At 36.0% G+C, this 27,014-nt stretch overlaps 1 protein-coding gene across 1 annotated transcript; it reads right to left on the bottom strand.

Annotated features, from left to right (window-relative positions):
* Positions 1–210: 210 nt before the first annotated feature.
* On the bottom strand, positions 211–26,101 carry LOC150096024 (uncharacterized). The gene is made up of 4 exons (XM_090409597.1): positions 26,081–26,101; positions 24,092–24,229; positions 18,393–19,022; positions 211–225 (listed from the first exon to the last, which is right to left on the bottom strand). Exons 1-4 carry the CDS (start codon positions 26,084–26,086, stop codon positions 211–213), a joined length of 789 nt encoding a protein of 262 aa, XP_090265723.1. The 5' UTR covers positions 26,087–26,101.
* Between the last annotated feature and the right edge of the window lie 913 nt (positions 26,102–27,014).

Raw genomic sequence — 27,014 nt, 5'->3', positions numbered from 1 at the left:
AAGAGAATGAATGACGGTTGGTTTTATTTCTTTGTTCTTTTATTATATTATCATTTGATGCTTTTACTGTTACGTGTTGGGCACAATACGTAGTATTATCCTCGCTATTAGGATAATCGCTTTAGGATGAATTTGCAAGAAATATTGTCGAGCCAAGTTTGAGATACCTCAGAACTATGCCAAAACTGGGCAGTTATAACTGATCCAATTTCATAGAGATTTCATCTATAAGAAAACAATTATTAAAGTATTTCAGCAATAGAAAGAATAAGTGTGTATCAATCATTCTTAGTATGAGTGGCAAAAATGGAAGAAGAAAGTCATTGATTGGTACAATGTATGAAACAACCAACTATCGTACAGAGAACTGTGAATCAGAATAAACGTAGAAAACCTTAAAATTCTGGGGACAAATAATTGACTTCTAAAACCAAATTTCGTTACGATAATGTGGTTGACTTGACTTTCAGACAACTGTGTTCACGAAAGTGGCTTATTTTGCGAGATTTCATAATTTGCTCTTTTTATCCAATACCACTAAATATCAGACATTCGGAGAAAATGTATTGAAAACTAACAAATAGATCTCTCTCTCTCTCTTTCTGTGTGTGTGTGTGTGTGTGTGTGTGTGTGTGTGTGTGTGTGTGTGTGTGTGTGTGTGCTGACATGGATGTTTTTGAAGGTCTTTTGGTGGGAAATGCATTTCATTGCGCGCACGCACGCACGCACGCACGCACGCACACACACACACACACACACACACACACACACACACACACACACACACACACACACACACACACACACACACACACACACACACACACACACACACACACACACACACACAAAGTTCAGTTTACAATACGAACAAAACAACCACAAACATCAAATCAATTTGTTATGATTGGAAAGATAATTTCTAAATCTAAAAAAAGTAGACAAAAGCCACAGATAATGTCGATATGATAAGCCAACCAGCTTGGCCGAGTGGTTAGTGCATCCGCTCTCCAGCCCAAAAGGCTACGGGTTCGAATCCTACAGTGGGCATGGATGTTTGTGATTGTCTGTGAAAATACTAGTGGTGGTGGTAGGTAGTAGATGGCGTTGGCGTAGATGATGGTGGTAGTAGAGGTTCGTTGTAGTTGGTGGATTAAGTGGTGAAGACAGAGTTGTAGAGTAAGTGCCCTCCCTCGATGAGTCTTTGGACTCCCTGGAGATGCCATGTAATAGTAATAACAACCAATGGAAAAACAGTAATTAATGATATGCATAAATGAAATAATATATAGATACATGTAACAAAATAATATTTAAGTAAAGCATGTTATTTGAGTTACATTTTATATATAAAATAAAATGTAGTATTTCGGTTCGAGCTACATTGGATTTGGTGAATTTAGTGCTTCTGCAAAATTGGTGATTTTTGTTTGTTTTATTGTGTTTTTCCTTTAGGAAATATATAACATATTAGTGTAGGTTTAAGTGTTTGTAGCGTATTTGGTATTTTATAACATATGTTTTGTTAAGATCTTGTAATAATAAATATAGTTCAAAATGGCGCCAAAAACGCACAAGAAACGTAACGCTAAGAAGAGCGGAAAAGTCGGGAACAAGAAGGCTTGTCCCGCTAAGGAGGTTACAAAGATATTGAGGAGGTTATTGAAAATGAATTAACCTCCAAAATAGCAAAATTAAAGCAGATTATCAGAGAGACTATGATGAAATTACAGAAAGTCGAGCAGCGACTGAGTGAACGTGAACATAGGGAGAAAAAGAAAATTAAACAAGAAAATAAGAAACAGCAAAGCAAGGAAACATATAAGCTATAAGTAACGAAAATCAAGGAAGTATCGTTGATTGTTCAAAGAAGATGGCAGTCTTTCCCAAATTGTGTTCCGCGAGAAGTTCTCCTGGAATTTGTCATTTTAGTTTTCTAAGCATTTTTCATGAATAAATATTTTACAGTGGAAATATCCTGAGGAGAATAATATTCGTGAATATGTCGAAAAGTTCAGACCCAGAACGCCTAATAACATCTGTGTATCGTTAATTTTCACACATCGAAATCTTTCAACAATCGGGAAAGAGAATCCCGCTGTTTATGACCGATCATAAAAATTGACTGCAAGCCGATTACAGCAATGGGCGGCGTATCCTCTGTTCTCAAAACTGAACGAAATAACATCTGTGTAGCAAATGTCAGTGACAGCAGCAAGGACTTATAAAGAAAAATTTCCCCCTGAAATCGAAGATCAAGGGAGTCTGTATCCGGTTCTAAAATCTATTAATACTGAATACTTTCTTCGCAAGTTCTTATTGTAGGGTGAAAGGGCTTGTTTCGAATCCGTAGTGCCGTGATTTTTTTAAAAGTAATAGGCCTGCAGATTTTAATATTAATATGAATAACAGACAAGGGACTTTGTTTAATTTTGGTGTTAAGAAATCTCTTATTGAAAGTGTATGTGACTCAACAGATAGTGAGTCATCCACTACCAGCCTACAAAGCGATCTCCAGGATGTACAAAAGGAGGAGGAAACTACCAGCACACAGGAGAAAAAGTCTGCATTCACTCGTAAGTACCTATAATATTATAAATTTTTGGTGATCAGAATGGGATATGTCAATGAAAATCAGCACAAATTAATTTAATGATGTTTATGTTTAATTAATCATTAAGTAATAGTTAATGATCAATTTTTAATTAATAATAAAAATCAGCTAAATTAATAATTAATTATTAATTAATACATTACAAATTAACTAAGGTGTTTCGTGAAAATTTCAGGATTTGTGAAGTGTTCCGTCGTATGAAAAGTTTGGGACACCCTGATATATGGTATGGCGATTCTAACATAACGTGAAGTTGTTCAGGAGCAAAAATTAGAAATGTAATACCTGCAGTAGAAATGCATACAGAAATGGAAACTAAAAGCAATCCTAATTGTAAGTAAGGTACTAAACGACTTAACTTAAATTCCGAATGAGAAGGTTGTTGAGAGGTATGAGAGAGTTCAATATGAAAGTATTGATGGAAGAAGGGTTAAGAGTGAGAAAGTGAAAATCATAAGTATATTACCTCGCTATGATAAAAATGAATTAAGAAGGAGGGAAATGGTGGTAAACGATTCGATGCGTAGAAGGAATGGATGCAAGTTTTTGGATGTGTGGAGTGAGTTAGAGGGGAGATTGGATTTGTATAAGAGGGAAGGCCTACACCTGAATACGTTTCGTATTAGGAATCTTGATAAACTAATAACTGGTATGAGAGAGGGAAACTAAATTATAATGGGAGGAATGGGAGAATATGAGTGTAAGAACGACAATGTAACGGTGTTAATGATGCGAATGGGCTTTGTCATGGAAATATTGACGAGGAAAGAACGATTTCTTTGTGTTTCCGGTTTGGACTTGCCAAATGTGTGCAAAGATGTCTATATGTATAAGGCACCAGAGAAGAACAGAGATCTGCAAGTTGTCCAACTGTGTATGCAGACTGGAGACAAGTATACAAAAGAACATTCAGGTAGATTATTATGTCTGTTCACGAATGCTAGGAGTATCAGAGAGAAAGGTGTAGGGTTTGTTGCTTTAGTCAATATGTTGCGACCTCAGACTGTAGGAATTAGTGAGACCTGGCTAGCAGAACCAGAACCCTTTATACTCGATATCAGTCAGTAAAGTGTACACTATTTTTAGGAAGGATAGAGAGGATAGGAGAGGAGGACGGGGGGGCATGCTGCTAATGATAGCTAAGTCAGAGTAGAATAAGAAACTGGCTCTGCATGCAAGCTAAACACAACCATAAAGAATTCTATCGATATGTTGCAAGTAAAAGAAAGAATGAATATGAAAGAATAACTTCTGAATGCAAATGGTGCGAGGATTAGCTGAGTGCCCTTTGTGCTAAAAGCTATTAATCTGGTGTACCAGTATATAACATTGAGTTCACTGCTACCTCTTAGCCGAGTGGAGAAACCTAGGTGTATGAAGAGGTGGTATTAGGATTGTTGCACAAACTGAATAAAAATTCAGCAATAGAGGATGATGGGATATCAGCACACGTGCTAAAAGAATTTTTAGCTGAACTGGCTGTTGCTTTCACCAGACTTTATAATTTGTGCCTCATAACAAGGAAGATTCCACAGGAATGGAAGGAATGTATGGTAATTCCATTGCATAAGGGTGGTGCAAAGAACGACTTATCCAACTATCGACCAATTAGTATCTCAGGAGTGGTGGTGAAGATTTTTGAAAAAAAAAATGGTTAGGTCTCGCATTCAGAAATGAGTTGACAGTGAACCTCTACTTTGCAATGAGCAATATGGGTTTACTAAGGGAAGATCGTGGTTTAGCAACCTGCTCACATTCTATAGCAATGTTACCATTGAACATGACAAGGGGAATGGATACGTCATGATACTTTTGGATTTTGCTAAGGCTTTTGACAGAATAGAGCATGGTAGACTGTTGCATATATTGGAGAATATGGGATTGGATTATAGAATATTAGCGTGGACTGGCAGATATCAAAAAGTAGTATATGGGGGATGAATAACAGTGAACCAAGTACTGACCACAAGGATCAGTACTTGGTCCACTGTTATTCAATCTCTGCATTAATGCTATTGTGAAGGATTTGACAAGCGATATGCAGTTATTTTTCTGGTGATGCGAAGAGAGGTAATCAGGAATGTTGCTGATATGCAGCACTTGCAGAATGATTTGAGTAGGCTGGAATTGTGGACATGGGAAAATGGGTGTCAGTAAATGTAAAGTTATGCACTTTGGGTGATTAGATATATAAGGGATTATGCTAGAAGAAGGTTAGGGATCTTGGAGTGTTACTAGATGGGAAGGCGAAGTTCAGGAGCCATGTAGCAAAGGTTGCAAACACAAATCAAAAGATAATAGCAATTCTGAAACGGACTTTGACATATAAAGATAAGGATATCATTTTTCCTCTTTACAAGGCGTTGATAAGACCTCACCTGGACTATTATTCGCAGGTCTGGTCTCCGTTGTGATTCTGACACAGTAGAGAGAGTGCAAAGGAGAATGTTAAAAATGATATCAGATTATAAAATACTGATTATGAAAACCAATTGAGAATTTGTAGACTGCAAATACTCGCAAATGGGAGAAAGAGGGGTGATATGATTGAGACCTACAACCTTCTGAAAGGGTCATACAGGATTTCATTTGATCGGATTTGTCTGTTTTATGGACCTTCGGGAAATGACGAGAGGGCGTCCTTGGAAGCTGAAAATGCATGCCACCAAGAGGGGGGGGGGAAGATTGATGTTTTTCTCTCATAGAGTGGTGTGCGTGTTTGGAATGGATTGCTATTTGATGTCGTGTCTGCAAGCAATGTGAATGAATTCAAGAAAAAGCATGATAGCTGGTGTTGACTCCCTGGAGTTCTCTATTAATAATAATAAAACACTACGATCGTACATCGGTTGAAATCATCTCTTTTCTTCACTTTTACTCAACATTTTTCTTTTTCACGACAAACAAAATATGGAATTTTCCCTTTCCAAAAACTCTTGAGGTAAGATCACTTTAAACTCAAACTCTCAGCAAATAGAACCGTTCTGTTTCTTGGAATCACGCCATAATGAAACATATCTTCTGGAAACCAGATTTAATGAAGAATAATACTAGATCACAGCCACAATGCTTACCAGTCGCACATTAGTGATTAAAAGGACTGGCTAGATGGGCTAAGCAAGAATGCTTTTCATATTCCCCGTCATCTGAAGAGGACAGTGAAAGGATAGGGTGTTATTGAGCTATATAATGCTCTGATCATGGCAGGAGAGTAACAGCAATATCCGTGTTTCAGTTAGAGCTTCACTGGTCACACCATTGCCATCCATTACCCTCTCTGTATATCCATTTTAGTTGTAGCCTCGTAAGACATGCGTGAACTACATTGGTGCCATTCTTATCCCGGCAACCACATGGGGAACGGTCCTTATAAAGACTGGCTTAAAGGGGCGAAGCAAGAATGCTTTTCATATTCCCCGTCATCTGAAGAGGACAGTGAAAGGATAGGGTGTTATTGAGCTATATAATGCTCTGATCATGGCAGGAGAGTAACAGCAATATCCGTGTTTCAGTTAGAGCTTCACTGGTCACACCATTGCCATCCATTACCCTCTCTGTATATCCATTTTAGTTGTAGCCTCGTAAGACATGCGTGAACTACATTGGTGCCATTCTTATCCCGGCAACCACATGGGGAACGGTCCTTATAAAGACTGGCTTAAAGGGGCGAAGCAAGAATGCTTTTCATATTCCCCGTCATCTGAAGAGGACAGTGAAAGGATAGGGTGTTATTGAGCTATATAATGCTCTGATCATGGCAGGAGAGTAACAGCAATATCCGTGTTTCAGTTAGAGCTTCACTGGTCACACCATTGCCATCCATTACCCTCTCTGTATATCCATTTTAGTTGTAGCCTCGTAAGACATGCGTGAACTACATTGGTGCCATTCTTATCCCGGCAACCACATGGGGAACGGTCCTTATAAAGACTGGCTTAAAGGGGCGAAGCAAGAATGCTTTTCATCTTCCCCGTTATCTGTAGAGGAGAGTGTAAGGATGAGGTGTTATTGAGCTATTAAAGCTCTGATCATGGCAGGAAGGTAACAGCAGTAGCAGAGCCTCAGTTAGAACTTCATTGGCTACAGCATTACCATCCATTACCCTCCTGGGTACCCATTTTAGTCCCTCGTACGATATGCATGAGCTACATTAGTGCTATTCTTATCCCGGTAACCACACAGGGATGGGGAACGGTTCTTCAAAGAACTGGGAAATGGACTGAGCCCTTGATTCTTTATCCCGTCATCTAAATGAAGAAAATCTGTGTGGATGGAGTGTTATTCAGCTAAAAGCTCTAGTCATGGTTGGGTAACGGCAATAGCCGAGCCTCAGTTAAAACTTCATTGGCTACAGCATTGCCATTTGTTACCCTGGAAGTCCTAAAAAGGACTTTTGGCTTGTTTCCTAAAAAAACATACCCCTGGAGAACGGTTCTTAAAATAACTGGGAGATGGACTGAGTCCTTGACTCTTTATTGAATGAAGAAAATCTGTGTGGATGGAGTGTTATTGAGCTAAAAGCTCTAGTCGTGGCTGGGTAACGGCAATAGCCAAGCCTCAGTTAAAACTTCATTGGTTACAGCACTACCATTTGTTACCCTGGAAGTCTTAAAAGCCTGGGGAACGGTTCTTAAAAGAATTGGGCGACGGACTGAGTCCTTGACTCTTTATCCCGTCATCTGAATGAAGAAAATCTGTGTGGATGGGGTGTTATTGAGCTAAAAGCTCTAGTCATGGCTGGGTAACGGCCATAGCCGAGCCTCAGGTAAAGCTTCATTGGCTACAGCATTGCCATCCGTTACCCTGGAAGTCCTAAAAAGGACTGGGATGTTTTTTCAAATTCCCTGGGGAAAGGTCCTTATCCTTATAAGGACTGGCTTAAAGGGGCGAAGCGAGAATGCTTTTCATATTCCCCGTTATCTGTAGATGACAGTGTAGGGATAAGGTGGTATTGAGCTATGAAGCTCTGATCATGGCAGAAGGGTAATAGCAACAGCCGAGCCTCAGTTAGAACTTCATTAGTTACAGCATTGCCATACAGTACCCTCCAAGGGTATTGGTCTATAGGTCTCGTCTAATTCTCCAATAATTTGGTCAATCAACAGTGAAGTAACACCCTCTCCTGGAGAACGGTTATTGAGCTATATAAATATAAATATAAATAAAGTTCTGATCATTGCAAGAGGGTAACGGCAATAGCCGAGCCTCAGTTAGAACTTCATTGGCTACAGCATTGCCATCCATTATCCTCCCAGGATGGGTTTTTCCCAAATTTTCTGAACCTGCAAATTAGTAATTATTTATAATTCTCTTTTTTAAAAACATAAAATGTGTTGGAATTAGTCACTAATATTATTAAATATATTTAAAGATATTTAAACTTGATCATTATTATTTTGTATTTAATAATTGTATAAAATATAATGTATATATATATTATATATTCTTATGGATATTTATTCAGTATAATTAATTTATAGATAATTAAAAACGTGCTTTTTTAAAAATTACTCCATCGTCTGCATATGCCTCTGGTTTCTACATTTTGTAAGTCAGCTTTATACGTCGAGTTTTGTCAGACGAAATGTCTATAACGTCGTAATGGAACACTAGACTTCTTTTGATCGTTCTTTTGATCGTTTTGATCGTTTCAACTGGCTCTTCTCAATGAGAATTGATAATAAATATGGTTAACCATTCTTGCGTTGGTGAACTTGTTTAGTTGCGTTCATCACTGAGAAAGTTTTTCAATAGAGGCGCTAGTTGCAGGAATTGTAAGATTAAAGTGCAAAGTTGGCTAATTTCAGGCAAGGCTACATTTAATTTCCGTTAATTAATTTTTTAAACACTCGCGCATTATATTTCCTGTTCTGTTACAATATTCAGTTGCAAGTATTTATTATACATGCACGTAGCAAGTCTTCTTCTAATGCCTACTACGTATTAGGCCTTACTGACCTGTTACGGAGCTAATTAGGTTCTCGTAAGTCGTAACCGTCCCGAGGATAGAGTGACTAGCCCTATGCCTCACGGTATATCCTATGGCTGTAGCTCGTGTGATCACGAGACCGGCTTGCCTGCTTTGCGGGAGTAAGAACCTTAGATAAACGAGGGAGGAAAAACCCTGCTGTCCACGTCCAAGACTGGCTAACTTGGCGATGTTTGAGAAAGATCCTTAAGTTCCTCATGTCGGCGACGGGAATCGAACCCATATATATATATATATATGACTGTGTAGGGGCATAAGTGTTTCATCTTAAATATTTTGTGTTCTGTCCTTGCTGCTCGTATAAGTGTGGGCCGTTCTCTTTGTTACCACAATATCAGTTTTACCATTTTATTTTGCAACCATTGTAATCTATTAAGTTCATAGACTTCGCAGAATGCGTATGATGTAATTGCTTATCTTATAATGCTTTCGCATAGTGATTATAGATTAGTATTTTTTATGAGCAATGTCTTTTAATCGATGTAGTTTGCTTGCTCTTATCCTGAGTTTGTTGTGTAGGTGTTTATATGGCTATTCCAACTTTGATCAGCATCGAAGTGAAGTCCGATATATCGTGTTGTTTTCACTTGTGTGATGGTTTTGGTTTTAGGATCAGCGGTTTGTGTATAAGAGGATGGGTATCGGATAGCGAGATGCATAGTTTCTAGGGGTTGGGTCTGGGGGATTTTGAATATCATTAAATTTCTTTTTTAGAGTTCAATGCCGTTTTCAGTTAGCCAGTTGCCGACCATATTGATGTGTCGAATATTTGTGTAAACTGTGTTTGTGTTGTGAATGGACTCCATGGCCGTGTCGTCTGCGTATTGGAAGATGTTACTTTTTAGGGGAAGTTTGTTAATATCCTGTGTGTGTGTGTGTGTGTGTGTGTGTGTGTGTGTGTGTGTGTGTGTGTGTGTGTGTGTGTGTGTGTGTGTGTGTTAACAGAAATGGAGAAGGAACGGCTCCTTGTGGTACTCCATAGGTTACCAGTACCTCTTTGCTGTACGCTGATGTATGCTTTGGACCACTGGTGCAGCGGTTATTAGATCTGTGAAATCTTTCAGGACTGTTGCTATACCTTTATTGTGTTTTGGGGGATGAATTGGAATTTTTCAATGTGTGTGTGGAGAATTTACTCGATGATTTGGTTGTTTACAAAGACTGTGGCGATGCGTCTGTAACTTATAACGTTTTTCTTCCTGTGTTTATGTATGGGGTGATCATTGCTGTCGTTGGTGTTTCAGACATGTACCCCGTTTCGATTATTTATTAGTTTTAGTATAACGGAAATTTGTTAGTTGAGTGTCTTCGTAAGGGTTAATTTGATGAATTGCAAGGGACAATTCTTCTTTTGTTACTGTGGGGAACCGCATTGACTGGGTTGCTCATAGTCCTGTTGAAGAATTTTTCTTTGTATGAGGAAAGAATGTTTCCTGTAGTTTTTGGACAGAGTTCTCGAAGCGCTGATTGAAGTAATTTGCCAACTGTTTGAGGGATTTGGGCTCGCAAACAAAGTTGTGTTTTATTGTTTATGAGGCAGTGTGTATTGTCCAGCATTTCATTGATCAGGTGCCAGGTTTCCTTGATGTCGCTCTAAGCTGTTGTTAATTTGTTTCTATAATAGTTTCTTTTTGGAGTTCTAATCTCTGTTGTTAAGAGATTCCGTATTCTTTTGTATTTGGCTTGTAATACGATATTGTTAGGTGACTTCTTAAGGTGTATCCATACGGCATCTTTTATTTGTATATCAACTAATATATTGTCTCTTATCTAGCCTGGTTTGGGAGCGTATTTTTATTTTTGTCAATGCTTTGTTATATATTTTATTAAGTGTAAGTTTAAGATTATTATATACAGCGTCCAGTCGGTTTTTCGAATTTCGTCGTTTACTATAGTTTCGTTTAGAATGTTATTATACTACTAAGATAAAGAGCCAATAGGCTTCTCTTCAGCGAAGTAAATTTATTCCAATTAAGTGGATATCGAATTCAACACTATTTCTTAGCCGGATAAGAAACTCAAAGATTTCTATCTTTGAGTTTCTTATCCGGCTAAGAAATAATGTTGAATTCAATATCCACTTAATTTGAATAAATGCTATAATACTGTTTTGTAGTCTCAGTGAGTTTTAAGGGTTCTCGTTCAGTATGTAACTGTAATGCAGTGACATAATGGTCTCCCAGTTTGCACGTCATGACGGCTACTGTATATCTGTAGCTGTTTGGAGGGATCCGTATATTTATGTGGTCAATACAGGATGAGGTTGTTGTGTTTCTGACTATCTTTTCTCGTGTATACGACTGTATGGATGAAGTTATGTTATATGCCGATAAGAGGTCTAGGTATTGTTCCTATTGTAGTTATTGCGTTATTATTTATGTTCCTAATGTTTATATTAATGTCTCCTATTATTATCAAGTATTCTGAGGCGCCTTCTTCCGTGGTTGAAAGCCATCTGTTTAGTTCATCTAGAAATTTTGTAAGTTGGATGGTCTGTAGATAGCGTTTAATATCAAGGAGTTGTCTTGTTGTTTGGTATTTTTTACTCCTTCTCATATATTTTACGCATATTCCAATTTATAGTTGATTTCTGTTACTAATTATTTATGTTTACTAAATATTATCATACCACCCCGTCGTTTGGTTTCTCTGCGGTGTTTGTGTTGTTGGAAGTTTGGCATTTGGTAGATGCTTGCCTTTTCATTTGCTGTGGATACTTCTGTCAATATTTAAATGTCTATGTTGTTTATATATCTTCCTTCAGATAAGCTTGGAGGGTCAGCCAGTATTTTTTGAATGCTCCTGATGTAGACATGAAGAATCTTTTGAGATCTCCAGATTTTATTTGGATTGGCTTTGTATTATGTGTCTTTGTAAGGGATATTTCTCTCTGTTACCCATGTGAACTAGTAATGTTTTTCTGTTTTTACTTTCCTTTTATGGCAAAACAGTTTCTGGAAATATGGTGTTAAGTACTCGGATAGATAGATTGGGGTATGGTCGTGAGTTCCATTCAGATCCTTGACTACTGTTTATTTATTATTATTATTTTTCATCCTGCTGGCTTTTACGAAGTTGTCTTTTGTCGGGCTATTTATGAATACGAGGAGAGGTGTTCCGAAAACCTTTTTCCTTCCTATTTTCAGGTAATCGATTAAATCACTGGATATAGTTTGGTTCAATTTTGTGGCTTAATTGAACTACTGTGTCTCTAAAATGTCCCTAAAACTGTATCGACTGAACATTCGATAGTTTTAAGAATACACTCTATAAGGAGATCATTTTTATGCTGCTATTGGTTTGACAGTTCGTTTTTATTTATTTATTGAGAATTTAGTTCTTGCCATAGTTCGGTTTTCTCTTTAGTCAAGTTATAGTCTTCCGCTAGCATTTTAATGCTTCTTGTACAGAATGATTATTAAACTTAATAAACTCGTCGTGTTGGCGAAATTTTCCCGAAATTTGTGCGGTCTGCTTTTCAAATAGTTCTCGAACATATACCAAGCAGTCGTTTTAAGTTCTGTAGTTTATTTTAAAGTAATGGATTCAAAATGGATTTACCTGTGTTCACGTTATTAAATTCTTTCTTCTTCATTTCCTCTGCTTTTGGTTGCTGCGTTTGCTGTTTGGCACCTGTCGTTAAAGAGTGCATCGCTTTGTTTTCTCTACAGTATGAGGCGCCTCCGCTCGTCACGCTTCGCATTCGATTTTCGTTGCCATGTTGCTTCGGATTCGCTAATAGAGAAAGTGTATCTGGAAGTTCCTCCATGTTATGTGGTTTTCTTCCCCGTTAAGTATTCCTGTTAGTCACAGCAATTCATCGTCTTTCTAGTTTGGTTGACTTCTAGTTGTTCTTTGCTTGACTTTGTTTTGAATTGTATATATTAGAGTTGTTTTGTTGAATCTTTGAGTTGTATATATTAGAGATCTCTGCAGGCTTTCTTCAAGTATGACTGTATTAAGAATGCGATCTTGCTAGGTATATATCCTAGTACTGTTCGAAAGCATGTTGTCCCAAATTTATTATTTATTTTTTAATAATAATATATTTATTGATTGCTAAAATATTTATATATACAATAAACATCTTGTGTGACATTGCATCTTATAATTTTACAGAGTTCAGCACTAAGTGCTGCAATTCCTACATTGGATTTCAATTAAAATTTTTAATAATACTTTTTTGCCTTTATATCATGTATTTACAACACGTGTTCTTCTAATATTAACAGTGAAGATTATACAGAATTTTTTGTATAATTTTTTATTTTATTTTTATTTATTTATTAATATTATTTTTTTTAAGTTTGAGAAAGAATGATTATACATACAAATTTCTGCATTTGCTTATAAGTATTACTTGTAGATGAGTGAGGCAAGTTAATCCAACCTACTTCGAAGCTTGGGTTAGCTTTTATGAAGAGAGTGGGATTTAGCCTTCACTATTTGTGTTGTTGCTACTGTTTATGTATGGGATGTAGGCATTGGATGCTAGTGATTTGTGATGTGTATATTAGTGTTAATGGTTTCTTAACTTTGTTGGTATATTTTCCAGAGTTCGTTTTTTAATGTTCTGTAGTTATCTAAGTGTTTTAACTTTCTTGGTAAGTGGTTGAGTTGCATGGGTATCTGATGCGATCTCACAAATGAACCGTATGAGTTGTTGAAGGGTGTGGGGATGTAGAGAGTTGTTGTAGGTCGTGTTATACGATATGTGTCTCTGTTGTTTCGATAGATGGTGTTGAAGTAATTGCTTGTTAATATCATGTAGTGTTTCAGGATTTTAATGTTCAGAATTCTGTGTATCGCCATGTGCTTGTCGTATATTGGTTGTTGCGTGTAAGGTGTCCAAATCACTGCTGACATGATTTTTGTGTAGTGTTTCTAATTTTGTTAGGTGGCTGTTTGATGTATTTGTATAGACTGTTATTTCGTATCTGAGTAGGGATTCGCAGATACCGTGATATAGGAGTTTTTTTTATGTTGGGTGGAATAATGTCTTTAACTTGGAAGAGTTTTGTTGCGATGATCCGGAGTTTGGTGTGTAGGTATTCTATATGTTTTGTCCATTTAAGGTGGGAATCTATATAGAGACCGAGGTATTTTGCGTGTGTTACAGGTTTGATTTCGGAACATTGGCAGGTACTTTTGTTGTTAATGCAGCGGTATGTGTGACAATGTATCGATAGTGATGCGGGGCGTATGATTCTTGGGTTGTGTATTATCAACATCTGTGTTTTGGTGCCGTTGATTAGAATTGCGTTTTGGTGGAAGTGTGTTGTGATTTCGTTTAGGCCTTGTTGTGCTTTGCAGATAGTTGTGTTAATGTCTGTGTGAATTGCTAGTAGTGCATAATAATAATAATAATAATAATAATAATAATAAATGATCAAACCGTGTTTTGGTGCAGTAGTTCTTCAGGATATTTGTTATTTTATGACTTTAGTCCTAAAGACCATCATCACGACAACCACTCCTCAATTTCTGTATTTGCTCTCTTCAAGGAGTAAGATAATGAGCTAGTAAAGAGAGACGACATTCTTATCTCACGCTTAGTCAGATATCCATTAAGATTACTTTGTACACAGATAGGAAAGGTCACCATATGTATGGTTGTGCACAAATGAAGAATCGGTTTTATGGCGGATCTTACCGAACGTTTTAACTAATTTTTTATTATCTTCTTGTCATCACACCATTACATTCATGTTAATCATCATATTAACTTATTTACAGCCTCCGTAGCTCATTCAGTATAGACGAAGTCCTTTGGTCGGAAAGACCTGGGTTCGATTCCCGTCCATGACCTGAAGAAACTTTGTCTAGTTTCTTTCGACTAATGGTGAGTTAGCCGGTCTCATACGAAGGTAGAGAGTTTTTTAACGCAGAAAGTCGCGTTTTTCGTCCCTCAGAACAGGCAAACTGGTCCAGTGAAAACACACTGATTTATCCTAATATACCTGATCCCTCATTAGGAGGTCTCAACCTATTCCTGCAAACGAGGGGGGAAACTCCATACGAATAAATAGAGAAATTCTTCTTATGGTGCCATCGTCTATGGAAGGTCAGCGACATCTTGGCGAACAAACTGCGTTCTTGCGTTAATCTTAGCAGTTGTGCGCTGCTTTTTCCTGTCAACGTCTTGACGTTGTCAAACCGGATATTCGTTTTCTTCCTCCTTGCCATCAATTTCCTACCAAAATAGTTTTTAGAAGTTGGTATTTGCCATTTCGTATGATGTGGCCAAAATATGATGTTTTTCGTTTCTTGATTGTTTGTATGAGATCTTTGGCTTTGCAAATGGATTTTAAGACATCTTCATCGGTAATTTTTTCTGTTCATGACATCTTTTGCATACTTCTATATAGCCACATCTCAAAGGCTTTAATTTTCTTGGTGGTTGTCGCCTTCAATGTCCATGTTTCAACTCCATAGAGCAGAATGGACCAGACGTAGCATTTCAGCATTAGATCTTTATTGCAGAATAATGTTCTCATTTTCATGATGGACTGTCGTACAACTTCAATCCTTGTCTTTACATCTATTTCAAAATCCCACCTTTCATTAAGCCAGCAACCAAGATATTTATACCTTGACACTTGATCGATATTTTTTCCATTGAGTGTCAGTTTCATTGATGAGGCTGGATGTTTGCTGATGGCTGTGCATTTCATCTTGTTGATGTTTATATTTATTCCCATTCTATGGCTTTTTATGTATATCCGTGAATGAGTTTTTGGAGATCCATGATGTTATCTGTAATGTCATCTGCATAACGTAGGTTGGTAAGAATCTTTCCATTTACTGTCATTCACTCTGAACATTCTTCCAATGCCTTTTTAAAGATTACCTCTGAGTATATTTTGAACCAGAGTGGTCAGAGTACGCATCCTTCTCTCACTCCTCTTTTGATGTTCATATCACTGGTGGTAATAAATAAAAAAAAAAAACTTATTTTATTTTTGTTATGTTATATATTGTGTTATAATGTTGTATATTGTTATAAATGTTATATTTTTTGTTATCTTATATATATGTTATGTTATATATATGTTATATATATATATATATATATAGATATAGATGTATGTTATATATATATATATATATATATATATATATAGATGTATATATAGATGTATAGATGTATGTTATATATATATATATATATAGATGCATGTTATGTATGTTATATATATATATATATATATATATATTACATTAGGCGTTGTTATAATTATTTATTAAAAATATTTATAAAAAATAAAGGTGTTTGAAAATTTATAAAATTTAATCAGGTTATTATAATTTTTTGTTACAAATGGTTAACATTTTAGAAGATATTTGCATTTGTAAAAGAATTTTATAAATTTATATGTTTTAAACTATTTGTGTCATCACTTTATCGTTTGAATAAATAAACTAATTAAGAACAAGTTAAATATTACTGCAAACTATAAAGAAACTGGAACAAAAACTACCGGAAACTGAAATGAAATTAATTTACTGGCTTATTCACGTGACTGTCATTGTTGTCGAGGTTATTTCATTTCTCAAGCTTAGCTGATGGTGTATCGTAAAAGTGATAATGGTAGCTGGAGCTTGCGAAACGTTGACTTGTAAGTAGTTAATTTAGTCAATAAATTGTTTTATTTTTTTTATCAGTTTTTGTTCTTGATTCTTCCACATGAATCCCTGATGAACTTTCTCAAGTCTCCAATGAAGCAAAGTGGATGAGGCATCTCACAGCGGATCACGAAATCCATCAATCGAAAACATTCACAAATATCCACGTCCCATCAAAGCCCTCTCTATTGTTTTCAAAGTAAAATATCGTTATTATTTCTTGATAATGTCGTGTATACTCACTCTACTAGAGTACAAGGTAGTATGAGCTAGAATTGTAATTAGCTTCGTATCAGTAATTTTTATACCACATTGAGCTGTTATTTGTAAGAACTCAAATATCGTTAGATCGTGCATTTCGAGATTCCAGTACACTACAACAGCATCAATTCATGTTGATCTTGATCTTCCTTTGAGTCTTTTTTTACGCACGCAGAGATCAAACTGTTTTTGCATGTTTAAATAAGTATGTGGGTGTGGAATGGTGGTAAAAGAAACATTGGTATCTTATAATATAAATGACGTGCATTACTATCTAGGTCTTAAATTTTCAGACAAAATATAAGGATTAAGAAAAATATTAAACAAAATCGAAACATCATTTTGATTTCTACATGTAATTTACGTTTGTAATATCGCAAAAAAAATCTAAGCGCGGTATGCACATATAAATAGATGATGATGATGTGTTAATGAATGTTTATTATTGTAAGAGCTTAGAATTCAGATTTCAGCATTAAAAAAGGTGGTCAATTACTTAAATGACTCTCAAGGTTTATTATTCCTTTAATGACAATTTGTGTCCTTAATGTCTGAGTCAAATTCGTTTCAGTTTTCACAGACTTTCATGATTATGTTGAAGAACTTTTTGAAAACCGCTGGGGAGGAAGGTGGATCGTGGAGTGTAGATTGCCGTCCCGAAACGCGTTGTGGGATTCTATGGTAGTCTTAATGTAATAATGTTTTTCTCGTTTGTGGTGTCATTTAATTTAATATTTTCAGATTTAAATTGCAAACAACTGTAAGGTAAGGGACAAGAGCGGAATTACAGGAAAAGCTTCAGGTCCTAAAGCAGCAACTGAAGGGTTCCATATAAATACTACTTAAACCAGGTTGATGTTCTTCTCTAGGATTTTTCACACAGGTAGGTAGATGTTATCAAGTATAAATAGAATAGTCTTCAATATGAAATATATGAACTTATATTTCATACTGAAGACTATTCTAGTTTTACTCTACATGACGTAATGTGTGACGTCATGAAGTAAAATTGTTTTTGAAATGAACTTTATATTAAATCCACATTTGAATTTAGCGGTGTATCTGTCGGTCTTAAAGAAATAAAGATAATATTTTATGACTTTTTCTTTAAACAATATTTTATTGTTTTCGAAATATATGTACACAGGGATAGTACAACAGAAATTTCATAGACACAAAGAGACCTCTTATCTACCAAGTCCCACCCTTAACATCCCGGATTGCCGATACAAAGAAAAAAAATCATGTTAGTGGTACCATCTATATTCTATCTTGGAAACTACCTCCTACTGCAGTCTTTCTAGAATCTTCTGTGCCTAGAGAGAGTAAACATTTGAGAAAGAATTGGAAGTGTATAGTTAAATAACTAAGATCATTAGGTATTAAGGAGTTAAAGTATTTCTCCTACATTATGCTCTTGCCATGATGGGGAGAATAGCGATGGAAATAACTTATTGGGCCGGTAAAGGTTGCTGGGGAAGTAATGTAGTCAAAGTAGTTATTATGTAGAGTGTTGTACAGGTGGGCTAGATTGTAGGGTGCGTATGTAATTCGGGGATAATATCCGTACGCTCCATAGCCTAGATGAGCTGGTTTATAAGCCAGACCACCGCTATGGGAAAGCAAGTGGGGGGCACCCAAGTGATTGGATGCTAGCAAGTGGGATTTGCTGACCAAAGGATCACCCAAATGAGTGGATGCCAATACATGACCAGGAGCAGTCAAGTGGGATTTAGTGACCAAAGGGCCCCCCAAATGAGCGGGTGCCACTACATGTCCAGGGGCAGCCAAGTGGGATTGAGTGACAAAGGGGCCACCCAAATGAGCGGGTGCCACTACATGTCCAGGGGCAGCGAAGTGGGCAGGGGAAGCGTGGGTGACAGCGGTGTTTGTTACACTTACTGGAGCCCCAAGACCAGGGGAGGCCACATGGGATTTTGTAACAGTAAATGATTCAGGGAAAGTTGCAGGAACTGCAGCATGAGCCACGGCAGGGGCAACTAATGAAGCAGGGACTCCAAGGTGGGACTTGGCTACTGCCGCTGCTGCTGGGAAAGCGACAGGGGCAGGCTGTGAGTAGATCACTTCCGATTTTGTAAAGGCAGCGGGTTGGGCCACTTCTACATGGGTCTTAGAAACGGCCACAGGTGCTAAGGGAGAGGCTAGAGCTACGTGGCTCTTGGCCAATCCAATAGCGGGTTCAGGAAACGTTGAAATCAGTGCAGCAGGAGCTGCGGCTGGTACGGCAACCGCTACAGGTGCGGCAATCACGGGTTTGGCGACTACCACAGCGGCATCTTTATTGATGGTGACATCGGCTGGGTCCTTTGGTTCGACCCCGGGTTCGTTCGTTTTGATATCTGCATGGAATCCACTGTCATCCGCCACGTAGTTGACCACTCGTATGCGGCCGTCGGCATCTCTTAAACCATAAGAACCTACAACAGTGCCAAGAGCGTCTGCTTGTTCTCTTCTAAAGCTTCCACCGCTTGTATGGTCCTCGTTATAACCGAAAGCAAAGTTACCTACATTCTGAAGAGAAAAAAAAAAAACAGAAACATATTACTAATTATAAAGATCGAAGTATGGCTATTGTCTCCATTTCATTATACATTATATTGATTGAAATGACTATATAAATGACAATATATTCGAATTAAAATATCCAACTTAAATATTTGAAATGTGGGCTTGAAATGTGGAAAGGCAGCAGGAGTAGATGATATTCGACCAGAAATGCTGAAGTATGGTGGTATAAAAGTCTTACAGTGGCTGCACTGCATAGTTCAGAAAGCTTGGACAGAGGGACGAATTCCCGATGATTGGAGTAGAGTTCTCATAGTACCCATATATAAAAAGGGAAATAAAGCTGAATGTGAGAATTACAGAGGTATTTCCCTACTGAGTGTTCCTGGCAAGATCTATGCAAGTATACTTGAGAAACGGTTGAGAAGAATTGTGGAAGAAATGCTTGGTGAAGAACAAGCTGGATTCAGGCCAAATAGAGGCTGTCAGGCTCAGATCTTCACTTTACGACAAATAGTCGAGAAAGCATGGGAATATAACAAAGATCTGTATTTAAGTTTTGTCGATTTGGAAAAGGCATATGACAAGGTGCCAAGAGAGAAGCTATTCAATAAGCTGCAGTTATATGGTGTCAATGGGGCATTATATCAAGCAATACGTAGTCTTTATTTGAGTTGTAAGTCAGCAGTTAGAATTGAAGGAAGTACAGGAAGATGGTTTAATGTTAAATCTGGTGTGAGACAAGGATGTACATTATCTCCTCTGTTATTCATTATCTATATGGATCACATTATGAAGGAAAGTGGTATTAAACCTGATATCAAAATTGGAGATGTTAATGTCAGCTCTTTGCTTTATGCGGATGATGTTATACTTCTAAATAAATCCGCTACAAGTCTGCAAGATTCTCTGACTAAACTGAATAGCTGTTGTAATAGATATGGTATGAAGGTCAGCAATAAAAAGACAAAGACAATGAAAATAGGCAGAATCATTGAAAATGTCAACTGTGTTGTGAATGGAGAACCTGTGGAACAAGTAAAACATTTCAGCTACTTAGGCACAATTTTTACTGAAGATGATAAATTAAATATAGAAATAGACAACAGAATCAGCAAAGCTGGTATGGTGGGAAGTCAATTGAATAAATTCATATGGAATAAGAAAGAAATTAGTCGGAACACTAAATTAGCTGTATAACAGTGTTCAAACCAGTTTTAACTTATGGATCTGAGAGCTGGGTCAGAAGTAAAACACTTGACCAAAGACTAGAGACCGCAGATATGAGAGTCCTGAGAAAGATTAGAGGTGTGAACAGATGGCATCAATGGCAATATCATATTAAAAATGAGGATATTAGGAAAGAACTTGACATTGTCAGCATCCAGGAATGCGTTAGCAGAGCTAATCTCAGGTGGTATGGTCACTTAAATAGAATGGGAGAGGAAAGATTAGCAAAACAAGTGTTCTCTGCCAGGTTGGCAGGAAAACGACCCAGAGGAAGACCATGATATAGGTGAAGTGATATGGTACAAAATGCCTTAGACGATAGAAATATAAGATCTGATAATGTTGGAGTCTTGACAAGTAACAGACTGATTTGGAGGAAAATTGTAGATAGGAAGTTAGTAATGATGTAATTTTTTCATGTAGTACTGTCATATCCTGTATACCCCTTGAGGGTACATGGCATGAATTTGATGATGATGATGATGATGATGAATATTTGTTTAAATTCTGATTATAATTTTTATAAAAATAAAATTTAATTTGTTATAAACTACAATGGAATTGATTGATTCTATGTAATATTTTAAAATAAATTATTTTCAAAAATTTTTTCTTTAGTTTTATCAGAATGAAGCGAAACGCCATTTAATTAAAACGAAATATTATATATATATTATTTTAATTTTTCTACTTAAAATCTGAATTTTTTTTATTTTGATCGCTTATGGTTTCATAAAATTTAAGAATTATATTACTAATCATCTTATTATTATTATATTTTTTCATCACTTTTAAATTATAATTCTTATTTTTAAATTAATTTCTAAATATATTATTTTTCATTAATTTCGAAATATATTTATAACCTTTAAAACGATTATAAATCTATGATTTTCAATTTAAAAAATACATCAAAATCTCTCTCTATATATTATTTTATATTTCATAAACACCTTTTGTTATTATTTTGCATTACTTTTTTTTTTCTATTAGACTCAAATGCACAGTGAACTGCATAGATGGCAGCAGTAGTTACTTGGAGTGACTGGATTAAACTATGTAACAGCAATATTGTTCATGCTACATGTAATAAAAACATATTAAAAGTATATTTTATAGATTAGTTTGTAATTATATTTACCATTTTTATATGGTTATTAAAATGAATCGTTTTGAATCAATTTTAAACAATAAATGTAATTTTAAGTATATATTTGTATTAATCAATATAAACATAAATAATCATAATTAAATTCCAAATTTTTTCATTCTTTCATTCATCACACAGAAAGATCGCTGTTTTCGGTTACAGAGTCTCCTACACCAATGGATGCTCCTATTTTTATGCTCAACAGTACTACTTGAATTTTTGGTTTAGTGCCACATCCGTTTTGAAATGACCAGAATGGAACTGCATTCGGAATATTGTTAATATTATTAATTGTGAATTATTCTAAATATTATTAATAATTGCTTATAGAAATACAAGCAATTTTAATCGTTAGGTTTCTGTAAAGGCCTTCCAAGCGACATCGGAAGAAGCTCTTTCTCAACATGATAAATAAAATTTCTCTGTGACTTGACCATGTTTATTAAAAGAACTGAATTTCTAGGATAATATAGAGAACCTTAGGAAAATTAGTACAATTCTCCTGTTATTCTAATTTTAAGAAATTTTAGATAAATAAATGGATAAATCTTCTAATGCCGTTCCATTCTCAGACGAATATATTTCCTTCCACAAGTTCCTTTTATTTTCTTTTATTTTTTTTTCCCTTTGAAAATCGTCAGGTAGTCAGTCTCATCATCAGCGAAGTTGATATTCTCACGATATGCTACACAAGAAACAAGGTTTCCCAATTCTAACTAATATTTATTCATAAGTTTTGTTGAATAAATGGATTAAAATCTTGAGGTTCTTTTCTGTGTAATTTTTTTTTTCTAGAGGTTCTTAACTGGATTGAGTAAGCTGAAATTAGATCACTTAAAGTTAATTATGTGCAGAATTTTGATAAAATCCAACCCGGGCTGTGATAGGAAGTCCATTTTTTACATCATGTTAGAACTATTTAGGGTGCGTATGAGGGTCTAGATTCTACAGAGTAAAAACCACGTCTTCACAGTGTTAAGTCCAACTAATGAAGCGATAGTTGAGGACTACGGACTACAATTTGAATTTAATTCAAAGGAGTTGGAAGAAACCAACTCATACAACACAATATGATTAATAACTAAGTGAATTTTTCCGCATAATGTTCAGAATAGTTGAATCACTGCGAGTTTCTTCAGTCTTAAAACTGATCTGAAATTCAACAGACTCAGCTGCGAAGTAATAATAAAAAAGGATTATATTAATAGGTTACAAATTCTGTGATGAAATATTCATTGCTTCACTTTTGCCAAACGAAAACTCAGAAAACACAACCACCCGAAGAGATCCAAGTTCACTAGACGAACATCACTTTAGGTTATTTTGACCTCTAATATTCAAAACCATCCCTTATCAACTACACATACCATCTAGTGAATTAGGAACCTTTATGCAGATGTACGTAACTGTCACTTACGCAGCTTATATGCAAAATACTTGGTCACGTGAGCCACCACGTGTTCTAAGCAACTATTTAAGAATGCTAAGTTAAGGGGATAATAAATTCTTCATTATTTTAAAGCCGGATACGAAATCTAAGAGTTTCATGGTGAAGAACAATCGGCGAGTCCAAGCGTAAGTCAACACCTGGATGGTACAACACTAGGGCAACTCGAGTCAAAGGTGGACTTACGTTTGGACACGCCGATAGTTCTTCGCCATGAAACTCTTAGATTTCGATCTCCGAGTTTCGTATCCGGCTTTAAAACAATGAAGGATTTATTATCCCCTTAACTTAATTTACGCTGCCGGAAAAATAGCCTCTTGGCTCTTTATTTAAGAATGCTGTTGGTCAGTAATCGTCAATAGCATTGATCCCAAAGGGAAAATTGAAGGATCTTTCGGAGATCGATAAAGAGCTTATTGTGGGTGCCTATATGGCTGAAGCCACGATTTTGGAAACAACAAAGCTGACTGGTTTCTCAAAAAAGTGAGACATCCCAGTGGAAAAGTAACCCATATTACGTGTCTAAGAGGCGTAACTGGTCCTAAGACAGGAACGAGAAGGCTTGTACCGACGCAGAACTTTCTGAGTGAAGCAATTGACCCTAAACATTTAAAGAAGGCTGTTCCCCACCCATATTTCACTATGCGCAGGGAATTGAAGAGGATCGGTATTGGCAGTCGCTAAAGGTGGTCCAACACGATATTAAATGAAAGTTTTGAGCTCCAATTATTGTCCATTTTCTACCAATAATGCTGATGAATTTGGCTTCACTGACGATATTACACAAAGTTTTGAAATTTAATGAATGAATAACGTTAATTCTAACCATTCTATGTTCACAATGATTATCCTAAATGCATTTCAATCCTAACTTCGTAGTCATTTTTTCTGCGAGGAACACCAGTTGCTTAAGTACCCCACAAATAATGCGTTTATCGAGAATATAATAATGCCAAATTGGGTGATGTTCACAATTTCTATTTTTTATTTTTCTTTGCTTCGTGCCATTATGGTTTTAAAACTTCTGATCATTTTGATTGTTCGCATTATCAATAAATAAAATGCTAACTTTGCATTGGGCACAAACAGCTATAGTGATTTCAAATATCCTACCACATTTACATCCGAAAAGCAATTCATATTTTAGAATGTTGAATCTGCCTTATTAATTTCAGTTCTCTTTTAATAATATCCCAAATGTAGGTTAAATGCTATCCTAGATGCCAAATTCTGAATGACTTTACTTACATCTTCGCTACGAAACTGGGCGCTGACACCCGTCTCTGGAACAGCTGGTACTACGACCGGAGCAACCACGGGTGCTGATATGGTTTGGAGAATTCCAGTGGCGCTGGCAGCAGCAATTAATGCACAAAATAAGAGGACCTGTTGAATCAAAATTAACATAGTATATGCGAACTGAGTATAGTATAGTATAATAAGTGTACATAGAATTTCTTAATAAATAAATAATGAAAACAAACTACTTGATAAATAATTTTGCTCTAAGGATTTAATTTGAACAGATTAATTAAATTTTAAACCGTTTTATTTTATTTATTTATATTTTATTTAATTAAATTGATATTGTTACGTTAGCAACTGCTAACCACCATTACGTTTAAGATTACTGACAGGATGGGCGAAGCAGTAGTGCTTTTCATGTTCCCCTTTATCTGTAATGAGAGTTGTTTGGGAATGGGAGGTTTGTGAGCGGTTAAGCTCGCCCTCTGAGGGCAGTTGTGTTAGCTATGATCAATTGAGAGAAGAATAGCCTTCGGTCTTTTGTGTTTGTAGTAATCAGTCTCATTGTAATTGACAGCTTGTACGATTAGAGGGTTTGAATGTGAACTTGACTTCACGAAGAATTTTTCTGCAAGAATCACGAAGAAGGAAGGAGATGTGTGGAATGCCGGCCTCTCGGTGAATTTCTGATGAACCACGGTGCATTCATCCTAAGGCATTTGTTATGGATTCTCTGTAATTCCGAAATGTTTGATCTTGAAGTGTGACTCCATGATGGTGAGGCGTAGGTAATGACTGGACGTATTACCATCCGGTAAAGAAGCAATTTCTTATGTAGGTTCAATTTGCTCTTGCGGTTGATCAATGGGTAGAGCTGTGCGATTACTTCGGAAGATTTGGACCCAATGAGATTGATATGCTTGTTAAAAAGTTGTTTCTTATCCATTAATAATACTCCAAGATATTTGGTCTCTGATTGCCATGAGATCATATGACCAGATAGCAGGATGTCTTCTTTATTGCAGACCTTTCTTCTAGAAAACAGCATGGCTGAGCTTTTGGGGGATAGCAGCTACTAATCTCCTTATAAGGACTGGCTTAAAGGGGTGAAGCAAGAATGCTTTTCATCTTCCCCGTTATCTGTAGAGGACAGTGTAGGGATAAGGTGTTATTGAGCTATTAAATCTCTGATCATGGCAGGAGGGTAACAGCAGTAGCCAAGCCTCAGTTAGAACTTCATTGGCTACAGAACTGCCATCCATTACCCTCCAAGGGTCTGAGCAACTGCTAAGAAATTAACATTTCTGGCTAGATGGATGAAGCAAAATTGCTTTTCATATTCCCCTTTGTCTTGTAATGGAAGAACTTTGAATGGAGTGTTTGTGAGCTATATGCTCGCCCATTGAGGGCAGTGAAGTTAGTTGTGTAACTTAAAATAGATTTTGGTCTTTTATATTTGTTGATTTCTTCTTCATTGTATTCCGAAGCTTCCTTGATTAACGGGTTTGGATGGTTACTTGTCTTGGTAAAGAACTTCTCAGCTAGATAGATTGATGAGAAAGGAGGAGATATATAATTAATATTAACTTCACTATGGATCTGAGTGTTTCTTATGAACCAAAGGGCATCCAGAATCACCCTCAGGCACAACAGCAACTGCTAAGTTGACTACAACATTATTATATAGTTATTTTATGTAGATTATATAATGATGTTTTTGTTATAATATACTTTTTTAAAAAAGTACTCAATAATTTTTAAACTATTTCGCATTATTTAAATTTAAAAAATAAAATTAAAAAAAAAGATAAATAAAAACATAACTTTTACATAAAAATATGAACAACTATATATATTGTTAGGTACCGAAATACATATATGTATCTGCGTGCACACGTAATTTAAGAGTTAACGCGTAAATTCTATTAAAAAAGTTATTGTTATTCTTGCGTACTTCGGAAGTATTTTATAAGCTATAAATCAAACACTTACCTTCATGTCTTGGATCGGGTATTCCTAATATTCGCAGTGAAAACTCCAATAGGGAGATCAGATATACTTAACAGAACTCGATTTTATACAGTTATTCACATCCGGGCTTAATCACGTGAGATTTCCTTGACGAATGTTTCTACTTTGGTTGCATCATTTCGATGCCCCTAACGGGATTCAGCTAAAAACTTGGAAACAGTTAAGGCTGAAGGTCAAATATAGGAAGGAAGTATAAGTTAACGTCCTAGGAATCTCCTACATGCTCCGACCTTGGGTAGGGAAAGGAAATTTAGGTCACTACAAATAAACAAGGATCCACGGACCACACCTTCTCCTTAACTTTTCTACTTAAGAAATTGTTCCTGGAGACTCTGAAAGAAAGTGTCTGTTTTCAGAAATGGGTTATAAGAAAACGCAAAAGGCTAACGAACTCATGTTCGCTCCAGATGTGGGATGATCGTAGAAGCACCCAAATGTATTAGCTCCAAGAAGGATTGAATATTTCTTTTGAATTGAATGCAAGTGTAAGATTTTAAACCAAATTGGCACTTTTGCTGCCATCCGTTAACTATTCATTTTTCTCTTGAATTGAATGCGAGTGGAAGACCAAACGAAAATGGCACTTTCGATGCCATCCGTTAATTATTCATTATCTGATAATTGCATATTGCTAAATATAATAATTTTATGAAAATAAATAAAAGCATTGTATTAATAAATTCATATAATTTTTAAAATAAGTCATTTTAAGAGTATTTAATAATTAAATAAAGGTTATAATAATAATTTAAAGAATTTTTATTAATAAATATCAATTTACTTGATTATACAATCTATTAAAAGAATTCTTATTGTAATATCAATTACATAAGCTAATATCTACGAAAATACTGTTAAATTACTTGATAATTATTGGATTATTGTAAGGTAATGC

Source organism: Typopeltis vanoorti, chromosome 19, assembly GCF_054136105.1.
Source record: "Typopeltis vanoorti isolate ZY-2024b chromosome 19, IOZ_Tvanoo_1.0, whole genome shotgun sequence".
NCBI classification, from domain to species: Eukaryota; Metazoa; Arthropoda; class Arachnida; order Uropygi; family Thelyphonidae; genus Typopeltis; species Typopeltis vanoorti.
This window is presented reverse-complemented; position numbering and strand designations above follow the sequence as displayed.

Coding starts and splice junctions, on each gene's coding strand:
- LOC150096024 (XM_090409597.1), bottom strand. Junction 19,023..24,091: donor CCCAGTTTCGTAGCGAAGAT/GTAAGTAAAGTC, acceptor TTTTCTCTTCAG/AATGTAGGTAACTTTGCTTT.